Below are 23,835 nucleotides of genomic sequence, written 5' to 3'. Positions count from 1 at the left end.
TCTGTTTATGACCATTTGCTTGGAGGGGGGCGATGGGCATTTCCAGGCTGCCGCTATTGCGCATCTGGCACCCGTCAGTATATGTGAGACAAGGCATTTGGTCGGGGTATTGGTCTCGACAATCGGCTTGGCCAACACATATACCAGGGGGTCAAGTGGGATATACGGATCAGTAGTATATTTTATAATTGCCCTTATCATTCTCCAATATATCTGTATTGCTGTGCAATCCCACCTGATGTGAACCATATTGCCAACCTGCCAACATCCCCTCCAACATTGGTCTGAGGTTTCAGGGAAGATCTGCTTTAATCTTGCGGGCGTTAGGCACCATTGATAAATTATTTTTGTAGATGTTTTCTTTTGTGATTGTGCAGATGGATGTTTTGGCCGCGTTATCCCATATGTCATCCCAGTCAATTTCAGTTCCCAAGTCGTTGGCCCATCTGACCATATGTCTATGGGCCGGGGTATTCCCTGCCGCCTCAATCCCTGCATACTATAAATTCTTATCAGACAATTCTTATAATCTGCATCTTTGCAGAGAGCTTAGAACTTCGTGAGTTCCGGCAACCCCGACCTCCCCAGAGTGGACAGCATAAAGTGTCTTAGGCCGCGCGTATAGTGCCGTCGATTGCGACGGCGACACGATGGGTGACGTCACCTGTCGCCACAGGCGAAAGTTATATTTCGCTGGGCGGCGGCGTCATGGGTTTCCTGGCATTTGATTGGTTCAAGGGCTGTCACATGAGGCGACAGCCCTTGAAAAATCACATTTTGCCGGGTACCAGTTTTCGTTCCGTCGCATTGTCGCCGTTGCGCTTACTATAAGCGCATGCAGTGGCGGCAATGCATTTGTTTTCGGGCGACGTCGCATCGCCGTCACTATAAGCGCGGCCTTATTTGTATATATTGGAAGGCTGGTAAGTCTGGGACTTGATAAATCTGCTTGTTCTCATGAAGGCTCAGAAGTTTTCCCTTATGGAAAAAATCCCCTATCCGTGTGGTATTATTATTTTTGAACTGGTCAAAGTAATTCGTTCTTATTCCCGGTGGGAAGTCAGGGTTGTCGAAAATCGTCAGGAGCTGGGAAACAGTCGAGTTGAATTTATATTTTCCCTTTACCTTGGACCACCGATTCAATGTGAACTTTTTTGGTCCTAGTTCTAGTCCTCTGTCCTGCGTCCTTTTTTCCCGATCGCCAAAGCGTGTCAGGTATTGGGTAGTCCTTTGAATACTTGGACTCCATTTCCACCCAACAATACTTGTCCGGATCCGCGTTCCACACTACAACTTGGCGTAGCTGTGCTGCGTGGAAGTACCTAGTTATGTCTGGCATTCCCATTTCCCCTCTTGATCTGGAGGCCAGTAAAACCGATCTAGGGATTCTGGGTCTCTTTCCCTGCCATATAAATCTGAAAATTTGATTTTGTAAAGTTCTCAGTTCTTTTCGTGGATTGAGAGGGTCTGGATACAGAAGCCTTGGGAGAATGTTCATTTTTACTGATATTCTTCCGAACCAAGATATCTGGTGGTTGCTCCAGTCCAGTAAGTCCTTTTTGATTTTTCCTGAATAAAGTAGGGTAATTGCACTGATAAAGAGATTCGTAGTGTTTAGAGATAGTGATCCCAAGATATTTAAGACATTTCGCCATTTGAAGTTAAATTTGAAGTTAAATTTTTGTTGTAGGCTTTGGAGTTCAGGGCCCAGAAGGGCCTCTGACTTGTCCCTTTTTATTTTGTATACTGATAGTCTGCCAAACTCTCCCAGAGACTGTATCAGGTTTGGTAGTGAGATCACAGGGTTTGCTAATGTCAGTATAACATCATCTACGAATAATGATATCTTGTATGTTCTACGCCAATATCTATCCCCTGTATGTCCGGGGGCAGTCTGATTGTTGCGCTAGGGGCTCTATAGAAAGTGCAAAAAGGAGAGGGGACAACGGACATCCCTGTCTTGTGCCGTTTTTAATACTTATTGATCCACGATTATTGCCTGGTAGTTTAACCAGAGCCATGGGAGAGTAATATAGTGCTCTGACCCCCTCCAGGAAAGGCCCAGAGAATCCAAAAGATTGCATGGTTTTGTCCAGGAAAACCCAATGAATCCTGTCAAAGGCCTTTTCTGCATCAAGTGAGGATTATGTTACAGAGAATTTACGCCTACTCTCTGACAGGACTTGTTATGAGGTACTTACAAGTGATCCCACCCCAGAGTATCAGAAAGCACTCCACAAGATTCTGTCAGATGCTTTCCAGAGTAATTTAATTACGAAAAGTGAGATGGACTTTATCTTCGTCCAGTTCCCTAAGATTGCGACTTTCTACTCATTACCCAAAATACATAAGAAACAGAACCCACCCCCAGGACGCCCTATTGTGTCTGGCATTGGGAATTTAACCGAAAATGCCAGTAACTACATCGACCAGGTTTTAAGACCATTTGTAACAGCCCTCCCATCCCACCTCAGGGATACGAAGGATATCCTGAATAAGCTGAATGATATTGTGGTGACCCAAGATACTATCCTAGTGTCACTAGATGTGGAGGGCCTATACACCTCTATACCACACACGAAGGGCCTAGAGGCTGTTACATATTTCCTGAGAGCGAGAGGGATGCCATTTAAGGACCATAGCACTTTTTTGGTCAAACTCCTGGAGTATGTCCTCACCAAGAACTACTTCATCTTTAATAATAAAATGTACCACCAGACCCAGGGCACAGCGATGGGGACCAAATGTGCCCCGTCCTATGCCAATCTGTACCTGGGCTGGTGGGAGGCAGAAGTGGTTTTTGGTGAACAGAATGAGATTTTTGCGGACCATATTGAGATGTGGTACAGGTTCATCGATGATGTGTTCTTGATGTGGAGAGGATCGTCAGATCTCCTCAAGACCTTCATCGATGGCCTGAACAATAACACACACAATCTCAAATTGACGTATGAGATTGGTCCCGACAGAATTAATTTTCTTGACCTCACAGTGCAAATTGGAGAAAATGGGTTGATTGGCAGTACCATTTATAGAAAGAGTACTGCGACAAACAGTATACTAAGGGCTACCAGCCATCACCCACCAAACCTTATTAAAGGCATCCCCGTGGGACAGTTCCTGCGAATAAAACGAAATTGCACAGACAATATGGAATTTGAAAATCAGGCCTCACTGATGAAGGAGAGATTCCTCGAACGAGGGTACTCTAAGAATATGATCCACAAGGCGTATAAAAGAGCCAAAAACACCCCTAGGGTGGATCTATTGAAAGAAAAAATGGAGATCACTTCTGAAAAAACTATCAGATTTATAGGCACGTATAATGAACAGTGGACCAAAGCAAGGAGTGCATTTAACAGACATTGGCACATCCTTAGAGCTGACGAGGACCTCAAGGAAGTGCTTAAACCATATCCGGAAATGACCAGCCGTCGGTCTAAAAACTTACGAGATAGGTTGGTTAACAGCCACTTTGAGGCCCCGGTCAACACCACCTGGCTCCCTATGAGACCAGCAGGCAACTTCAGCTGCAAGAATTGCAAAGCTTGCTCGGTCATAGTTAATGCGAAAACATTCAAAAACTGGGATAACACACGACAATTCAACATACGCAAGTTTATTAACTGCAAAACCCCAGGAGTCATCTATATGGCAGAGTGCGTTTGCTCTATGAAATATATAGGGAAAACCAGGCGCCCATTCAGGATCAGGGTCCTTGAACATTTGGGTAACATCAGAAATGGTGTGGACACCCCGGTGGCGAGGCACGTCAACGAGCAGCACCAGGGAGACCACACGGTACTCACCTTCAAGGGCATAGACCAACTGTCCATGGGCATCCGTAAAGGGAACTGGGACCAAGAGCTTTTAAAAAAAGAGTCCCGGTGGATCTACACCCTACAGACCCTGAGCCCAAGGGGGCTAAATGAGGGCTTTGTCTATAGTCCATTTATATAGAGTGTAGAAGCAGCCCTTAGGTCCACAAGTGCCATGCCCTGAGGGCATTTCCACAATTCAGTGATCATAGATCATATTGGAGTACCTCACACCTCCTTACTGTCATCCTCCACACCCCTGTGTGTACAACTGCCAGCCTATGCAGCCCCTATAAGCATAACACAGAGTCTATTAAGAGATAGGGATTCACTCATCATATCCCATTACTGTCATGGACACTAGGGGCAGCAGTCTATTTTAACTTAGGACTTGAACCTAACCTCTATCCTAAGTACGCGAAGTACCTAACTGGCATACCAGAATAGGGACATGAGTAACCTATCAAAGCTCACGCTCCTTAATAAAAGGTGGGGGCAGTACCTATGCCCCGCCCAGCCTTGAGAAAGCTTTTGCCTAAGCGAAACGTACGTCGGCAGTGACGTCATTACGTCAAGGGGGCGGGACTAACGCTCGTGATCGGAGCGTGTCCTGCACCCAAACTAACTCCCATACAGAGAGTTAGCATGAAAGACTAAATCTCTACTTTATTCACGCGAGCAGAGACTGTGGGTCTACTGAGCAACGGAGCATTAGCCCATATATTCATAGCCACTGAGCATTACACGATCTCTGTTCGTTCTTTATATGACCAGCTCCTCACGTTTTTTATAGTTCTAAGTGTATGTAGACACTACTTGTGTACTACAATTTTATTTTTTCCACCCATTGGATGCACGACCTTCTAATCTGTTGCAGTTACACCCCCTATGCCAGCTGCAAAACGGTAGTGGCTAGAGAGCATGTGTAAGTGCTCTTAATATTACTGCAGCAATTAGACTTGCAGCATTACACAGGCAACACAGCAGTGACCTGCTGATCAGGAGCACAGAAGCAGATATACTTACCTGCTATACTCCACCGTGTATACTATATGTGCACCTACCTTATGTACCTACCTGCGTATATTGTGTGATTAAGACTATTATCACACTCACTTGGTGTACCAACCTGTGTATATTGTGTGATTAAGACTACTATCACACATACCACTACCCGGTACGTGTATATATTCAGCCACTAGTGGCTGTGTCTGTGTTTAAATACTACACTCACTGATTCCAATGGGGTTTTGATACCACCAAGCTGTGACCCGCACATATCATCAGGGATATTTGCTTACACTCCAACGTGAGACCTGGCACATATATTTTACTTTCGCTGCGCTTTTTTGGCTCACATGAGTCTCATTTATCTTTGGTACTTAGCGTCTGTATTTTAACCTTGAGTCAAGACTCTAATAAAGTGTTTTAACGTGCACAATTCACTCATCACTACATACACCCTTATTCCTGTCCCCTGTATATTGTGCATCTGCAGAGTGCTCTCCATTGGGGTTCTATTCTACCCACAGTATCTTTTCTGCATCAAGACTGAGTAGGATCGCCTTTTATTTGGTGTATTCTACCTGGTCTATAATATTGATTATTTTTCTGGTATTATCTGATGCTTGCCTGTCAGTTATAAAGTCAACTTGATCTATATTAATCAGTCCTGGCAGGATTGGATTTAGACTGTTTGCAAGAATTTTGCTATAAATTTTGATGTCCGAATTTAATAGGGATGTGGGACGGCAGCTGCCACACTAGAGGGGGTCACGGCCTGGTTGTGGATAATTGCTAGGCTGGCGGTTGACATATTTGTCGTGATCTCACTCCAAGAATGAGTTAAACATCTCGAGCAATGTTGGAGCAAGATTCGTGAAAAAATGTTGTTGTAGATATTTTTCAGACCATCAGGACCCGGGGACTTATTTGATTTGAGGTTTTTGATCATATTTGTTAGCTCTGTTTGTGTGATCTTACAGTTTAGGTTAGATTTGTCCAAGTCAGATAGTTGGGGGAGGTTGCAGGATTCTAAGTACTTTGAAATAGCGTCTGAGTTCGATGTATGAGGAAGCCCTTCTGACAAATTCAGATCATATAAATTTGCATAGAATTTAGAAAACTCTCTGGCTATCTCCTGGTCATCGTAGGTGATCTGATAGTTTTTGCATCTGATGCCTGGTATTTGGGATCTGGCTTTAACCCCTCTTAATTTGCTTGCCAGTATTTTATCTCCCTTGTTCCCCTTCTCGTAATATAATTGGTTAGTTCATTTTAATGATCTCTCTACTTCGTCTAATTATATCTTTTTAACTTCTAGTCTGGCTTCCGATAGAGCTTTGTATATTGACTTCGAAGGGTTAGCTTTGTGTTTTTGTTCTAGTTGTACTATCTTGTCTGATAGTTCTTTATGTATTTTTTGTTTGAGCCTTTTCCTGTGGGAGGCCACCAATATGAATACACCCCTGATTGTGGCCTTATGTGCTTCCCACAACATTGAGGGTGCCTCTGCTGAGCCTTTATTTATTGAGAAGTAGTCCGCAGCAGGGACCAGCCACCCTGCCCCCAGGCTGAGGCCCGATCTCCGCCCCCGCGGTGCTGGCTGGACGAACTACGCGTGGGCAGGTCGCCATCTTGTTGGTTGATGCCGCCGCCGTCCTCATCCAGACAGATGCTCTGCTCCTCCGTCCGCACCAGATCTTAGGCGCTCTATAAGGGGTATGTCTTCACGATTCGCCGTCTTCCACAAGGCTCGCGGGCCACCCGACCAGGTCGCCAGCAAACGGGGTAGGTGATCTTGTTCTTAACCATTTATTTAGATTTAAACTTTGTGTTAGGTCTGAAGGGTCTCTAGCAGTTTTCCGTAGTGCTGTGCTGAAAGGGCAGGGGTAGAGGGAGGGGGGGGAAATCCTTCCCGGTCTCAGCGTCCCTGCGAGGGCCCCCCGGTGGTTCAATGAGGCCAATCTCTCAGATGCTCGCGGGGGAGCTCCGGTGCGACTTGGGCCCCTGCTTCTCTGCGACGAGCCGGATCCCTCCGATGGCAAAATTCCGAGGGTATGCAGGAAACTCCCTCTTCTGGGTAACGTAGTGAGGTTTGTTTCCCGTTTTTGAGCACCATCCGTTTGAATGGGAACCCCCACCTATATTTAATTCCTCTTTCCCTTAGGACAGAGGTGATCGGTTTCAGTTCTCTTCTTCTTGCGACCGTGATCTTGGATAGGTCATTGAATATTTGGAGGGTGCGGTTTTCGAATGGTATATCCCCCATTTCTCTACAACCATTTATTAGCTTCTCCTTTGTGGTGAAATGATGCAGTCTATCACGTCTCTGCACCTTATTGGATCTTCCATTCGCGGCCCCAGGGCCCTGTGAGCCTGATCCATCTCTAATTCTCTCTCCTGTAGTTCAGGATTAATTACAGAGAACAGTCTATTCAGGTAAGGTTTTAATTCTTCATTTGTTATGGCCTCTGGAATATTTCGTATTCTTATATTTTGCTTCCTTTACCTGTTCTCATGATCTTCTTGAGTCTCTTTAAGGAGTTTAATTTCATAGTTTAGTTTTAGAATCTCGTCGTCCGTGGCCGCTTGCATTTGAAGGGAATCCTCCATTTTAGATTCCAATTCTGTGGTCCGCTGGCCTATGGTCAAGATTTCCTCCTTTCATTCTGAAATTGCTGATCTGAGTTCAGCATGGAAGGTTTGCCTCATTCTGTCACACATTCTGGAGATGAATTCTTCCAAGTACGGCCTTGTTATTTCGCCGCTATCTCCCTCACTGCCCCGCTGGGCCCTTAGAGCACGTCTCCTTTTCAGCCTGGGCCTGATCACTTGGCTTCACCGCATGTTGGGGGCCCCCTAAAAAATGGCTAATCTCCGGTGCTGTCGGTTGTTTGGACTTCGCTGCCATCCTGGAGCGTTCCTACTCCTTTAGGACGTTTTTCTGAGTTTTTTTGTAAGTTGGAAATTTGCTTAGTTTGTATTATACATGCGAGGGTCTCAGGAGCTCCCCCTCTAGGCTTCCATTCCCGATGACGTCACAGGAAGTCTCGTCATGCTTTGTTTAATGCTGCTCAATATTTTTTTCTCTTACCAGGCGCAAGCACAACTGCGGATACCTTGTTCCAGGAAGTGCTGGGTCGAAAGGATAAGGCAGACTCCACTCGAAATGCCCTCAATGTCCTCCAGAGGTTCAAGTTTCTGTTCAACCTTCCTCTCAACATCGAAAAGAATATTCAAAAGGTGAACATCTGCCCTGTGGTCAGATCAAGACAACAATGGGTTCTTCTTATTCTACTTATATTAGTGGAATGTCTGGTTCTAGATATATTGACCACATTTATTGATAATTTATCTTTTAATATTTTTAACCTTTTTAGTACTGTGGCACTTTTAGCATGATGTTAATTTAAAGGAGTATTGTATATGCCTTTTTAATATTTTTTATATTAGTGAGTGTCCTACCATACTAATGTAATTAAAAGAATACAAGACATGTAGGATATTTTTTATATAAATCGATTAGCTTGCGACATAATTTTCCCCCCCTCTCTCATTAAGGGTGACTATGATGTGGTCATTAATGATTATGAAAAAGCGAAGTCCTTGTTTGGGAAGACTGAAGTTCAAGTGTTTAAGAAAGGTGAGAAATTATTTTCTTGGATGTGATTTTGTTGTCTGCATAGGGTATTTGAAGAAGTAACATCCACAAAACTGAAATTAAGCTGCGGAACAAAAATGTCTTCTCAGGAACCAGACGTCCCGAGAGCTGAAAGTAGCAAACTTCAGCCTGTTCAGCTAATGGGGAAACAACATTATCAGGGTAAAAGTGATTGCTACTTTAAAGCAAATATAAGTTTATTGAATACTTAACAGCAGTACTATCTACTTAAAAGACACTATTCTGTCTCTAATCCTCATCAATATCAGGCTTATAGTTCTGCAGTTGAATTGTCGTCCTCTAGATCAGTGGTTCCCAGCCTTTTTTACATTGTGCACCCCCTGCTCAGAAATGCTTGTTCCACGAACCCCTAATTAATAGATCATACAGGCATACCCCGCATTAACGTACGCAATGGGACCGGAGCATGTATGTAAAGCAAAAATGTACTTAAAGTGAAGCACTACATTTTCTCCCACTTATCGATGCATGTGCTGTACTGCAATCGTCATATACGTGCATAACTGATGTAAATAATGCATTTGTAACAGGCTCTATACTCTCCCCACTTGCGCACAGCTTCAGTACAGGTAGGGAGCCGAAATTGCTGTTCAGGACGTGCTGACAGGCGCATGCGTGAGCTGGCGTTTGCCTATTGGGCGATATGTACTTACTCACGAGTGTACTTAAAGTGAGTGTACTTAAAGCGGGGTATGCCTGTATTGTCTACTCATCAGACTATTGCTAAAATATGGTTTGACAGATCCCAGGCAGTATAGTATCCTGAGCTCTTGGGGGAAACCCACACTTAATAAGGCCCCAAACTGCACCTCTGTGCTTGTACAGACTGCATTTGTGGTGTAGCTGGCACTTACTGCAGGAGCTTCCAAAGTAAGGCCCCACAATGCCTTGCCACTGTGGATGCAAAGCATTGTGGGAAGTGACTTTGGAAGCTCCTGCTGTAATTGAGCGCTATACCACCCACACTAAGGAGCCGTTTAGGGCATCACAAGTGCACTTGGGCTCAAGAACCGACAATACTGCCTGGGATCCGCCATTACATATTTTTGGGGGCCAACACCTCACAAACCCCTTGGGTTTCTGAACTCCGTGTTGGAAATCACTGGTCTAAAGCTCCCTTTTTTTCAGAAAGCTGCAGTTTTGGTAGTTTTCTGTATTAAAGGTCCTGCTAAGTTATCCAGGAAAGGTAGGTTTCTGAACTTTTATTCATTTAAGGTTTACATGTTCACTTACTTGGTAAATGTGTTACCCAAAATCTAATGATAATAATCCTGAATTCTGAACATAAGTCTACACATGCAAACTGTGACAAAATCTAATGATAATAATCCTGAATTCTGAACATAAGTCTACACATGCAAACTGTGACTTACTCCTCAATGAAAAGGATAAGTTTTGTTGGTACTCTGAAATCCATTTATTGCCTCCACTCCTGATGTTTACTTCATTATCGTAATGCATGTGCTGTATGCTAAAGCGCTTGTTCCATTTCTCTAGTGTATGTTGAAGTAGAAACTCGAATTGAAGCTTTAAGGAAATTACTTTTGGACAAGTTGTTGGAAACTCCATCCACTTTGCATGACCAGAAACGTTACATCAGGTAACCAGTATTTCACTGATCTTTCTCCCCCTATTTTTTTCCAAATACAAGCACCATATGGCTCGATGTAATGTTACGAGATTTGCACCGTTGTACAGTACTGGGTGAGGGATTGAAAAACAGAAACAGCGATATGGAAGCTAGTAGTGTTTAATATGTGCTCGTTTGCATACCAATTCCTAGGATCCTTTTTGCCTACATCAATTTACAATGTAAATGGTAGGTATGGCATGTTGTGAATGTCTTCCTACCCATAAATTCTAGATATTTAACTCTTGATCGAACATTTTACGGTGTGCTTTCTTTCTCAGTTTTTTTTTGTTGCTGTTCAACTTGCACATATTGGGGTGTGGGGGATGAGTTATGATACCCAGTATCAGAAGCTTGTGAATTCCAGCGATGATGCCTGGTTTACCAGAAGGGGAGGGGGGAAAAGTAAAGTAAATAAATAATAATTGAAATTTATGGTTGAGATATGACAATTGTTTAACAAGCCAGTACTTCAGTGTGGTCAGGTTTGGCCTCTAGATTTGACACCCGGGTTAATTCTGCTGTTCACGTTAAGCCCTTTGAAGCTGAAGTGACAAGTAACTCCTGACAAAACTTGAATATAGAGTAATAGACACAAACCATGAAGCTTGCAAAAAGAACATGGAGGCACCAGAATTGGCCCATAAGACAGAGAAAAAGAAAACACATGATCCTGACTTAGCTTTGTTATTGCAGTAGGAGGCTGATCTTTGATCTCTAGCTCTGCTTTTGCAGATATCTTTCCGATCTCCACGCTCTGGGTGACCCTGCTTGGCAATGTATTGGAGCCCAGCACAAATGGATTCTTCAGCTCATGCACAGCTGTAAGGACGGCTACGTGAAAGAACTCAAAGGCAAGGGCAGCTATGTATATATATATGCAAACACTCAGTAGCTTGTTGTTCTTAACTCTTCCCTAGCAAGGATTCAGGCAGTGTTTATATAAAGAAGAGATTTTATGTACAAAACTGAAATTGAAACATATTCACTTTCACAATCTCGATCTATGGACCACAAACGTGACCATTTTGTACCATTAAATTACAAACGTGCAGCATCACAAATGCCTATTTCCCAACTTCTAATAATGAGTTATGTTTGTCATATTCACAGGCTTAATATTCTCCACATTGGGATATTCCCCATTCGAGGATTCCAAAGCAAGATTGTCTGTGATTTAATGATAGATCTTGGGTGAGGGCACGCTTATGGGTCAGAGACATTTGTCACATGGTGTCACACCTGCAACTTTTAACATCGTTAATTTGTTATGTTTTTTATTATAGTGAATAGTAAGTAATACATTATATAATTAGAAGTTGTTACATGCTGTAAGCGATATCATTAGTGCGACAGAAGGAGGAAAATGATGAGTGTTAAATAGGAGATGGTAGAAGTTGGTAAGCAAGTAATCTTAATATAGTTTGTTTTTCCCACACCTGTAGAATAGATATTTGTCATTCCCTTTCTTCTTTGCTTTCAGTTAGTATGATGGTTGCTAAGATCATTTTATATTTACAACAGGGTCATGTTCTTGTGAAACAGGTACAGGTAGTAGAGGGGTGAATAGTCTGTTTTACTTAATGCATAACTTAGCATAGTCAGCCTTACTATTATTATCTTAAAAACCAATAAGGCCAGGGCCATGGTAATGCAGACCCCGCTGAGCCGCGCTGAGCAGATGCACTTACCCCCTGCATCTGTAATCAGCGCAGCTTTAGGAGCCGCTTCCGCATGCATGAGGAGGCTCAGAAAATTTCAGGAGACAGGCAGGTTTAAATTTCCGTGCTGAGGGGAGCGGAGGAGCGGTCACGTGACCGCAAACATCCAATGGGAGCGAGGGACTAGCTCCACCTCCCGCCACGCCTTTGCCCCGCCCCCAAAGTGCGCTCACTGCCTCACCTGCCAGGATGAAAAAAAGCACCAGCTTGAGCAGGCGAGGCAGAGCAGGAGCACAGCTCAGCGTGGCCCGAGGCCTTATACACTTGATGGTTTATCACTGCACGGAGGGCTTATGTAGTACACGTGATCAAATTAACATTTGTTACCATGATGGGAAAATGACAGAGTTGACAAGCCACGCTGCCCCACCAGCTAAACAGGTGTCTAGCATGAAAAGCAATGGGGGATACAATATTAAAAAAATATTCATGCACATGTCACCAAGTGAAAATAGGGATGTGAGATCAGTACTGTATTATCAGGCAGCAAACGGCAAAGCAATGTAGAATTGAACAAAGGCCCAGAGCACTGCACAAAATACTGTACAAATCCAAATTACTGAGACGCATGACTACTTTGTGGTTCCATGTTTTGTTTATTTTGTGCCGTGCTATGTGACCTTTCAGTTTCAAATACAAGATAGAAGAAAATATCAGGCAACCTGTATTAACAGTATGTGTGTTTTACTTGCAGGGGGGGGGAGGAGCTGCTTTAACAGCATTCAGTATTTTCTAACGGTTTACTCTTTTCTGCTTTTGCACAATTCCAATATCAACATAAAAGAAAACATTCCTCTCTTTGCTCATTTGTAGTTTTCTTCAGCAATTTGTTTTGTGACGTTGCTATAAATATAAAATTATTTTTCACAAAATTCTTAAAAATAGCAAACTTTGGAGCAGACAAAGGGAATGCTGATCCCTGTAGGATTCTAGCAATATGCTATTTTTATTACTAAGTCATACAGTCGTAAAGAGGTCATGTAACAGGGCAGGTCATCTTAACCCTCTACAGCTCACTAAATCCTCACTGTCAGTTTGTCCTGGCAGGCATTAACACAGAGCACGCATTGGATAAGTTCTCCCCATCTAGTCAGTGGCATGTCATTTACACAAACATCTCTTATCTCCATCCTCCTAGTTTTTATTGGACAGCTTAGTGATGGATAGCAGAGGTAAGAGCAGAGCAGTCATCCCAGACAGAGCTGGACTCCGGAGAGAGGAGCTGTGCCATTTGCAGTGTGTGTGTGTGTGTCCATGGGCTTGGTGAAACTTACCAAATTACAGCGAACCTATGGTGGTCTGGGAAGGAGAACAAAGAGAGAGAAAGAGAGCGAGTTTAGAAGTTGGTCTGTGCAAACAAACAAAAGTAAAATCAAGATGATCATTGCAAGTTAGAAGAAAGAAACCACTTAAAGCAGCAATCTGCTCTACTCGCCATAACAAAATGTTGCTGTTCTTCTTACAATTGTTAAGTTCTTTTGTTGCTTTTTATAGCAATCCCACTTCTTTTTTTTTTTTAACATTTTATTCTGTAGTTGAATTTTGAAAATTAGCCTCACTGGGAGTTTAAAATGGCCACTGTCGTTCACAAGACAAAAGAGGTTGACATGTTAACAGCCAATGCCAGGGAAATAATAGAGCAGTAAAAACTCAAAGCTCAAATCAAGGTTTTAAAAGAAGAAAAGTTAGTTTATGGTGTGCTGATCTATATCTATCTGGATATGACCTCATTTTAGTTTTTGGGGGGACTGCTACTTTAAAATATAATTATTTAACGGTGATAATATTGGCTAGTTGATTAAATTAAATAATCTACAGTATTTTACTTGTTTGTTTTCTGCTTTTTGTAAACCTCAGAGCTGGAGGGGATGCAAATGCACCCTTCAGAGCTGTGAATTTCAGGCGCAGTACTGGAGGTGCTACAAATTACCTTTGCTTCTATAAAATGATTGTATTGTTCTACTAAATTCATGTAGAATCAGCCCACAAACCTGACCAATTTAGAAAATGGTATTTATTATCATGTAACATAGATCCTATACAATGAATTTAACATAAAGTGAAACATTTGATATTTAAGTTACTATAATTATGATAAAAGTTAAAAAAAAAAATAATAATACCAATTTAGACTTATGTCAGTAAACTGAATATGCATACAAAAAAATGCTATTTTATGAAAACCTTATATACTCATAATGTGTAAAAGGTTTTGAATTCTCAGTTTATGAGTGGCATATAATCTTTAAAGAGGATTACAACTTCTAATTAGCAAAAAGTAACTAGGAATTCATTTGGAATCCTTGGTTTGCAACCCATAGCAATTGATGCAAGTTGCATTCCATCTAGTAATTTCTATCGTTTTGTGACCAGACACAGTGATCAATGTTTGCAAAGCAGGGGGCCCAACATTAAGAACCCACAACCCCCCCCCCCCCAAAAAATGTTTTTCCTATATACGACAAGACATTTCATAAGCAGATGTAGGTTACAAGGTGGCTATTCTCATAGACCCTGAATTAAATCTTTCATTGGGATTCCATTTCTGGCATGACATACACTTATTCTGACAAACACAGATATGCTCACTGCACCTACCTATGCTCACTATGACGTTAACCCCTGCACCATAATACACACTTTAGAGCAGGGATGGGCAACTCCAGTCCTCAAGGGCCACCAACAGGACAGGTTTTCACAATAGCCCTGCTTTAGCACAGGTGCTCAATCAGTGGCTCAGTTAAAATGATTGAGCCACCTGTGCTAAAGCAGGGATATCCTGAAAACCTGGTCTGTTGGGGGCCCTTAAGGACTGGAGTGAGCCGCCCCTAGACTAGGGTGTATGTTGATTAATCTCATTCTGAGCTTGCTCTGGTTACGTGCGGTAATTTGTGAGAGGTCTGAAGGACAATAGCTGAACACCACAAATCTAGAGTCAAACCCACTAACACATCATCAGTTTTATGTCATACTAAAAAAGTCAATGTTACTGACAGATAGTAATAGTAAAAACATACAAAACACGGTCAGGTGCACTCTGCAATACACTGAGCGCATCATGGTCAGGAATTGTCACATCTCTATCGATGTACTTCCAATCCACCCTCGCTTATGGCAGTTATCTTCCCATAAATAAGAAAATATATATATATATATTTTAAGTGATAAAGAGGATTTTCTATTGAAGAGATGTAGATTATGGAAATCTTGCTCTGGGAGCCCTCTTCTCCCACTGGACCCACCTGTGCTGAAGCAGGGACATCCTTAAAACCTGAGCTGTAGCTGGCCATTGAGGACGGGAGTTGCCCACCCCTGCTTTACAGCATAGCTGTCGAGGCTAAGTATCCAAATTAGTGAGATTTAGTTGGACAGCCCCAGAAAGTGGTTTTTTTTTTCTTCTTTTGACTTGAAGGAGTTTAAAAAAAAAAAAAAAGGTGAAACGCATTTATAGTCAATGAGTCTATTTGTGTTTCCAAATGAGTCCAAATCACTCAAAGTTGCAAAGTTAGTATCATGTATTCTTAGTGGTAACCAGAAGTTTTCAACCAGTAGCCTAGTAACTCCAAAAGGAAGACTACTCTGAGGACTAAGCCATTTGTAGTAATATTAATAGGACGATATGCTTTATTTTTCTAGCTTTGGCTAGTCTTTTACCCCAGTCAGACATCTTAAATACTACATTGTAATTACTTGAAAAAGGGTCCCACCACTACATTCTTTTGTAAGTTGATTGTTTATGAATTGTGATGTACTAAAAGACGGACAGAACCCCTGTAGATAGCATTCTTTTCCGGTGTGAGATGATGATTGAATTAAAATTACTTTATTTATTAAACAACTTAATTAAAACAATGGGGTTAAAACAATTATTAAATAGTACCAAGTTCTGCCAACTCTTGAAATTAGTGGTTCCAGAGAAGTATGTGGATGATGTTAATGTCCAGTGTTAGGATATTCACTGGCCCTAGTGTCCCTTATATAGAGTGATATACTAGAGATTGATATGATAGTAGGAACGGTAATTAGGACCATATATGTAGTGCCACAGTAACTGAATACTAATAGGTGCGCTAACACAGTAACCTTTACTTTGCTGCTATCTATTGCAGTCAGTAGTATAATGTTGATTTGTGAATTGCAAATCTAGGTTGTTGTGCACCCAATGGTGTCCTCTTACACCAACAGTGGAATTGTTGGTGTATAAGTGCAAGATGGTTGTTCTGTTATAACGTGTGAACTCCGGATCTGTAGTAGCAGATCTATAGTTAACACTAGTATTCATAAATTACTGGTGAAAGTAGTGGCACTGCTGAAACTCCTGTATATTCTGATACAGAGTTATCTGCTAAGTGCTGCTCCTTGTAGGGTGAAAATACTGGTCATCTGTATAAGACCTTTCCCTAATGGGTGCAGTACTACTCCATATGGGATGATAGACTGGCACTCCAGAGGTTAATGACTGGATAGGGTGCCGTTTGCTAGCTAAATTGTATCCTTTAAGCTCAATGCTGTAGTAGGATGCTTGCATTTAGGTATCCCTTTTATTGAAATAATAGGCTGCCAGATATAGATTGTGCCGTTCCTAACATTGGCTCTTGAGACCGTCAGGTCCATGATAAGCCCGTAATTGTGCAGGAGCAGAGCCACGCTGACTTTCCTAAGGTACACTGAGTCAGCGTCTGTGAACATGGGCTCCGCGCGTGCACGTGGTCACGTGGTGCCGATGCGCGCGTTTCGCGAATGTGCTTTGTCAAGGCTAATAATCAGCGAAATAAAGTAATTTTAATTCAATCATCATCTCACACCGGAAAAGAGTGCTATCTACAGGGGTTCTGTCCGTCTTTTAGTACATCACCCTATTTGCCCCTTGCAGCACCACTTCCTCAATTCACATTCAAAAGCTGTAGCGGGGGTACTTCACAAGTATATGTTTATGAATTGTGCAAAGTAACTCTGCATTTAGAATCGCATGGAAGATGTTTGTACCTTGTCATTTTTCTGCTTGATGTTAAAGTGAAATGAGGGAAAAAAATTGGGGGGTAAAATTCCAAATGAAGTTTAGTACCTACAGGAAACAAAATACAGTTCATTAAATAAGTGTGTTGCAGGCCCCTTGGCACTGAGCGGGTTAAGAATTCAGGATTAGGTGTTGCTGTTGTGAGTGGAAGAGTCATTAATGGAAATGGGGAGCTGGATATATACCTTGTAAAAACAACACCGCACAGATAATACTCTCCAGTGATAACATAAGTTAACCTTTCTTTATGCAGTTATTGTAGTCTTTTGTACGTTTTGGAAACTTTGAATTTGAATGTAAAGTATATACAGTACAGAGGAAAAAAATGATTTTCTTTCTCACTGCAGTGTTCACCTCCTTAAACCAGATCGAAAATTAGAGCAGCGTCTCTGCTATTATTCCTTCCAGGAAAAGCACTCCACTTTAACCCCCTACTGACATCCGTTAGCAGGATTTGCAACAACTTTACAGTCCAGAAACAGTTCATACAGTACTTTTTGAATTTTCAGTAACATTTGCCAGATCTTGTAGTCCAACATGCTGATTAAATCCCAGACTCACCATTCAACTGAATCGCTTCTCTAGGTGTAGGCTTTAGCTGCTTTTTGCGTGTTCTGTCTGCAAGCTGGTGCATCATCTAAATATACATCCCAGCTGCACGTTTTAACGAGTCAGGGTGTGCGCAGGTTAATTAGAAATTACCATAGAAAGTACATAGAGGATGACATGCTTAGCTGTTGCATTATAAACTGAAGCACTAAACCACAAGTCGTTTTTTCACTCTAGTATTTCTGTTCATATATGTAGCTAAACATGATACCAGGTATATGTATGGTGACCACTAATTGACTATTGGTATGAACATCTTCTCAGTCACTCAAAGAATTTGGGAGGAAAACACAAAATCACAGCACCATATTTTACTTTTCCCTTTAAAAACTACAATATACATTTATTAACAGGCATGTAAGATAGCCCTTTAGTACTATATTAGTTTGACAAGTCTGATAAGAATATATCTTGTGTACTGTAGCTAATCTAGCCACCGCTGTATGTAGTGGAAAGGAGTTGGATGCATGGATGTCTCACTGCGTACATATATCGTAGGACTCTGGTCACCTTGCCATGAATAGACCTATATTTATTACATTAGACACAGGCAGTGAGGCTGATGTCAAAAGGGCCTTTTCAACATGTTATCCAAGCAACTGGCTCCCTTTCATTTGCCCTCACTTACTGTACATCTGGAAAAAGGCTTCTTCCAGCTGGGAGCCATTTCATGTCTAAACCACATCCCCCAGGCTTAGTAAAAATGTTCTTCTGACAGTGCAAGCTACTCTGAGCCCTAATAGGTTGATATGAATTAAAATGTAATTGTGTAAACTGCATAATAGTGATGCTTTCATGCTTGTTACCAATGTGTGCATTTACTGCTAGGTTTCCATTTTAAAAATGCTGTTTTAATTTTGAATGATTATATTGAATTTATAATGCAGCCCTAGCAAATTCTAAATTACAGCATAGAAGTAATATATTTTTAAGTGAAGAACAGAAACATACGTGGTTTACATATGTAATTTCCTTTTCAAGCATATAATTTAATATATAAAGTTTTTTTTAATTTTTTTTTATAGATTTATATACAGTTGTGTTCTAGAATTTAATAAAGATTGCTTTGAGTAGTGATGATGATGAAATGAATGGGAATAAGGAGCATGGGAAACGAGATGAAACATGTTAAGGAGACCTTTATGTAAGCTAGTGGTCAGTGTTAAAGATGGATTTATTTCCATATTTCCATAACCACTTTAGAAGAGCTTTTTTCTCTCTTTTTGAAACATCAACCATTGCTTGTAGGTCCCACAGCTTCTGTTTCATAATGCGGCAGGCATAAGCTTATAGGGTCCATGTTAAACTGGTTAAGAAGCAAAAGCTGAACTTAGAGTGCTCATTTGCATGACATTACCCAGAATCCCAAGCTGCAGTGTGCGCACTGTACGCTAAGAGATAATGGGGAAAGGCAGGGTTACAGACCTGTCTAAGACGTGTGAATGTGCACACAAGTAATGTTTTATTTGCTGTTTCGTAAGATGTAATACTATTGTCACAATAGCTTAATATAAATATTACAAGACACGTCTCTTAACTCACAGATGGGATAAATGCTACTCCTGCCATCATTTTTTGCTTCTTGTCTGTAAATGAGGTGCATTTTTACTTTCTTTAATCTTAGTATATAGTATATTTTCTAATGTTCTAAGACGGGGCTGCGTGTGGGAAATTAGATTCATTCTGGAAACTGCCTCCAATTTCAGGTCAGTGGTATTCAGACAGTGATGACTGATAGTTACAGCTTGACTCACTTTTCTCTACGAAGCTCCAGCTTAACTGGGTCTTTGCAACACGTTAGTATGTCGATGATTGTAATTGATTATTAGCACTCTTAAAGGCATATGCCTATTGACCCGGCAACTACCAATTTACCCAGTAGCTTAGTAGACACACGTGGCAAGTTTTACTACCAACTTCTCATCTGCCAACTGTACACAAGACATTCTACAAACCTCCTGCTGACCTCTCGCCTCTTATTTGGGGCTAGATGAGTTTATATTAGTATAGCTTGTAGTTTTTCGAGTAAACTCCAGTGACATGATCCTTTAGGATATTAGTGATGTAGCTAGGGATGTCACAACGGATTTAAACTTTCCAAGCAAGTGTGAATTCACCTTTACCCACCTATTAAATTGTCTCATTTAATTAAAACTTACATACATGGGGTCAAGTTTACTAAACGGCAATAATTGATATTAATAATACCAATAATAAATATTAGATCTAAAAACATACGTTGAAATGCATGCAACTCAACATTTAATGGGATTCAGCTGACATTTATCATGCATTAGTATTACCAATGATTAGTATGTTCTGGCCTAATTTTTATGTGAAGTACTACCATTAAGTATTTATTAATGTTGTCCTGTAGTGCCGCAGCATATCCATGTGCCACTTTTTAGGCATACAATGTATTTTGTAATATTGCGGATCGTTCCATGGGAATTCTGATTACTGTATATATAAATGATATTTTATTAATTAACGCTGACAAAAATTGACATTTATATGTCAGCCTTGCCTAATAACATAAGTATTCACCTCAGTGAGAATGTGATAGTGCAGGGGTGGCCGACCTTTTTCCTGGTATTCCAATAACCGAGCGCACACTTAATGTCAGGTCGCTGCCCAACTTCGCTCCCCCCCCCCCCTCTCCCCACATCTGGTTTATATGAATAACTAAACCTAAACAAGGTAATGGCACAAGTAAACAAGGATAATGAAAACATTATAATATTAAAAAAAAAATGATTGAGCCTAGATGAGAAAACTATGAAATTCTAATAATAATAAAGAAAAAGAATCTGAAAGTAAAATGTCTCAATGTGATTCCTGAACTTGCATTTCAGGAACAGTTTATCGTTTTAGGACTGAGGTTTGAGGTGGATAACTGTCTGTCCCTACAGATCTGTGCTTATTTATAACAACGTTCATTGCCGAAAACATCCGCTCTCAAAACAAATATGGGCAATAACTTACATTTCATTTTAACGTCATTATTTAAATTGATTTGATTAATTTTATGTTTTTAATTGTTAAAAGTTGCTCAACATTGATGTTAATATTCATACGTTTCCCCTGTCGTGTTTTTTTTTTCATTTTAAGGATTTCGTATTGTTTCTTTCCGTAATCGATTTGCTGACGATTTTTTTTTTTTCTTCTTTTTTGCTTCTTCAGGTGCAGAGAGTCCCGCACACCACATGTTGTCCACCCCTGTAGTGTATGCAATATTTTGAGCTATGTGTATTTGTTAGTCTTCTGAAGCATTCATTTCTGCAGACTGTATTCTATACCAGATGCACTGCTTACCCCACCATTTTTAGCAATCCCTTTTCTTCGTAAATTTGGTGGTAATTTGGCAAAATTATTTTAAGTCCTTGATTAGATATGGCCCATAATGAAGAAACCCCTCCACCAGCTGTTTGTTCAGGTGCTTTTATTCCTTACAATAATGTTTGTTTCATAATAACGCTATATGAGCATTAATTGAGAACAAATCTAAGACGTAGCAAGGACTACATGAGACAAATAAATTGTGAGACAATGTTATCCGTAGCCATTTAAATAACAAAACCGTATGTTATGTTCTTTTTTGGGCAAGTGCCGATTCATGCCTTAATTATTATGCATTCTACAGTATTAGTGTTTTAACGCAAGGGGTGAACGATTTCAGTCTACTAGCACAATTCGACCTGATGTTTTGCCTTCATTCTTTCCAGCCTGAAGGCCCCTTTGGGTAGTCTGACAGAGACGGAGCTTCTGGGCCCAAGAGAAAATCAAATAACATTTTTTGTCTGTTGACACAAGTTTAATTTTAGGGGGATTTTGTTATGCTGCCGTGTTTTCTCATCTCGGACGAGTGAAATGTGTATGCGCGTGTGAATGATTCTCTCTCTTTAAAAAGGAATCCTATATCCTGGTTGTATCCGCACAGCTCCAAGCACTGCATGTTTGGTCAACAAGCAACAGTGGGTGGTCAGGCTGCAGCGCAGGACAAGGGCCCGCTGTGCACAGGAAAAACTGTTCAAAGGTGTTTAAGGGTGGTAAGGAAGTCTTCAGACGGTCCCAAGGCTAAGGATCAGAATTCCCTCAAACAATTGTGGGCTGTGAGAAAGCTCAGTATGAGACACTTCCATGAAGACAATGGACATGTTCACCTGGTTTCACATCTGTCAGAATGTCTAACCAGAGAATGAGAGGCTTATGCGCTCAAATATGCATCGCAGAAATGTAAATGACTCGGTTTCTCATGAGCTATCTAGCGGACAGTTGGAAAGACAATACCAAATTGTGGTGGAGTTGCTGTATTTCACGTGAACTAGCTTTTGCCTCATGCATGTGAAACTATACGTGGCCCCTTCACTTGCATTGCTTTGTCGTGTATTCCAGCCCCTTTGGCAGCAAATGGGGTTAGCAAGGGACATACCATACACAACTCCGTTACGTTTAAACATGATTTGAATCGTTTTGTTTTTTAATCATTTTCTTTAACAGAGCCCTGAAAAACATTGCAGTGGGTGTACTTGCTTTGCAGTCTTGGCTAAGATTTTATACGACATTATAGTAGGACTGAATGAGAAGTTGTTTTGTATACTTTGTTCTAAGAAATAATATTTATCGAATTTTAAAAAATGAGCACATCTTGTTTGGGGTGAAAACGTGTATACTGTTACATGACTAAGTAAAACTGTTACTTCTTTGGAGGGAAAATGAAACCTATATTAAAGTTGAATTAGTTCTGTTTGTGATTTGACCAGAGCTTGGTGTTGCAGCGCCCTCTTCTGGACATTTAAAATCATGCAATACCCCCCCATTACACTAATTCACTCCAGATGTTTGATGAGTCCTGGGGGGAATAAGTGTTGTCTCAGTTCCCTGCTGCTGTGTTGGACTTTCTCAAATCACTAGACAACCAATTAAGAAATTAGTTCTAGTTAACCTCCCTTCCGGGAACTGGCATAACGTCATGATGCATTTTCTCAGTGTAGAGTTCTCGCTTTGGCTTGAACCTGACAACTGGATCTTTTTCAGTGTACCATGTAAAGTTTGCACAGGGAGAGTGATCTTCTAACATGTAGAATGGTTGTACGTTTGCAGATCAAATTGTTTCTTTCCTGTGTGGAAATAGGTAAAGGGAGTAGGCACTATAAAATTAGGATGCAAATTATCTTATCGCATTTTTTTACTCTCTGTTAATCTTCCTTGGGGTATCTAGTGTAGGTATTTTAGCGTTTATTTGTAGGTATTAATCTCTGTTGCCGTATTTAAGCCGAATTGTTTATTATATTCATCACAGTGTGTAACATTAGTAACATCAAAGCTTCCTGTACACTCTGTGGTCAGAATTTATAGACCCTAAATAGTAACTAATTGCTTTGTGCCAATGTCTTGCATTAATTACCCTGCTTGACAACATCACTTGTGGTCTATTAAAAGAAACACATTTCAAAACATTATTCTTTTCACATAAGTAAAAGCACAAAGCTACAATTGTAGCCATATTGTACAAAAGGACAATATCTATCAGGCTGGGAATTATATTAGAATGCTTGGATGCACTGAGCATAATTAAGTTCTTTCAGCATCAAGTAGAATATGGTTGTTAACTAGTAATTCAGCACAAATAACACAGCATTAAGGGTAACTTTCATTTGTTACATGGCTTACAGTATGTTGTATATAGTAGGTATGCTTTGTGTGTTAGAAAAAAAGAACAGAACGAGGACTCTAAAAAGATGATGAAAAAAATATCGATAGTATAAAACCAAAAACCCGAAAAAATATATAATCTACACACAATCAATTATACAATCATTAAAACATATATCAATTCTGCCCCTATAACTTCTAAGTGCTGCATCCATATGTGAGGAATACCTTAAAAAGGCGGTCCAAACAACATGGTTTTTATTTTTATTTTTTTTTAAAGTAGATTTGAAGCTGGGGGTATTTGGAGCTGAACCACGTTCATTTCCGCTCCGGGGACCCCCGCTTCACGAGAAACGTAACCTCCATAGGGTGTGCCAGTAGCAGCTACAGCTGGGCGAGTTTGGATTCTTGTAATGGTCCTCTGTTAACAGCAGAGAGATACAGAGACCCTTACGGAGGGAAGTATCTCGGGAAGCAGGGTGTCCCGAAGCTGAAATCAACGCAGTTCAGCTCCGGAGACCCCCTGCTTTATAACTTAAAAAAACAACTGTCGCTTGAACTGAAGCTTTAATCCTCTGAGAAAATACAAGTGTTCAACTACTACTTGCTTGAAAACGTATGCTTTGTGTATTTCAGTCTATTTTTATTTATTATTTTAAATATGTATATGAGGGTGAACACTTAAAGGACTTTTGCTTTGT

General features: G+C 40.8%; 1 protein-coding gene across 3 annotated transcripts in view; it reads left to right on the top strand.

The window, feature by feature from the left end:
* EXOC2 (exocyst complex component 2) overlaps positions 1-23,835 on the top strand; it is a 156,927-nt gene that overhangs the window by 63,213 nt on the left and 69,879 nt on the right. For all 3 annotated transcript variants that reach the window (XM_075585813.1, XM_075585815.1, XM_075585814.1), the window contains exons 8-11: positions 7,918-8,063; positions 8,382-8,463; positions 10,000-10,102; positions 10,868-10,986. In XM_075585813.1, the coding sequence (XP_075441928.1) occupies positions 7,918-8,063; positions 8,382-8,463; positions 10,000-10,102; positions 10,868-10,986 (450 nt within the window). The remainder of the gene's footprint in view (positions 1-7,917; positions 8,064-8,381; positions 8,464-9,999; positions 10,103-10,867; positions 10,987-23,835) is intronic.

The sequence above is a fragment of the Ascaphus truei genome, chromosome 2 (assembly GCF_040206685.1).
Source record: "Ascaphus truei isolate aAscTru1 chromosome 2, aAscTru1.hap1, whole genome shotgun sequence".
Taxonomy (NCBI): Eukaryota; Metazoa; Chordata; class Amphibia; order Anura; family Ascaphidae; genus Ascaphus; species Ascaphus truei.
The sequence above is the reverse complement of the archived record's forward strand: the minus strand, read 5'-3'. Positions and strand labels throughout refer to the sequence as shown.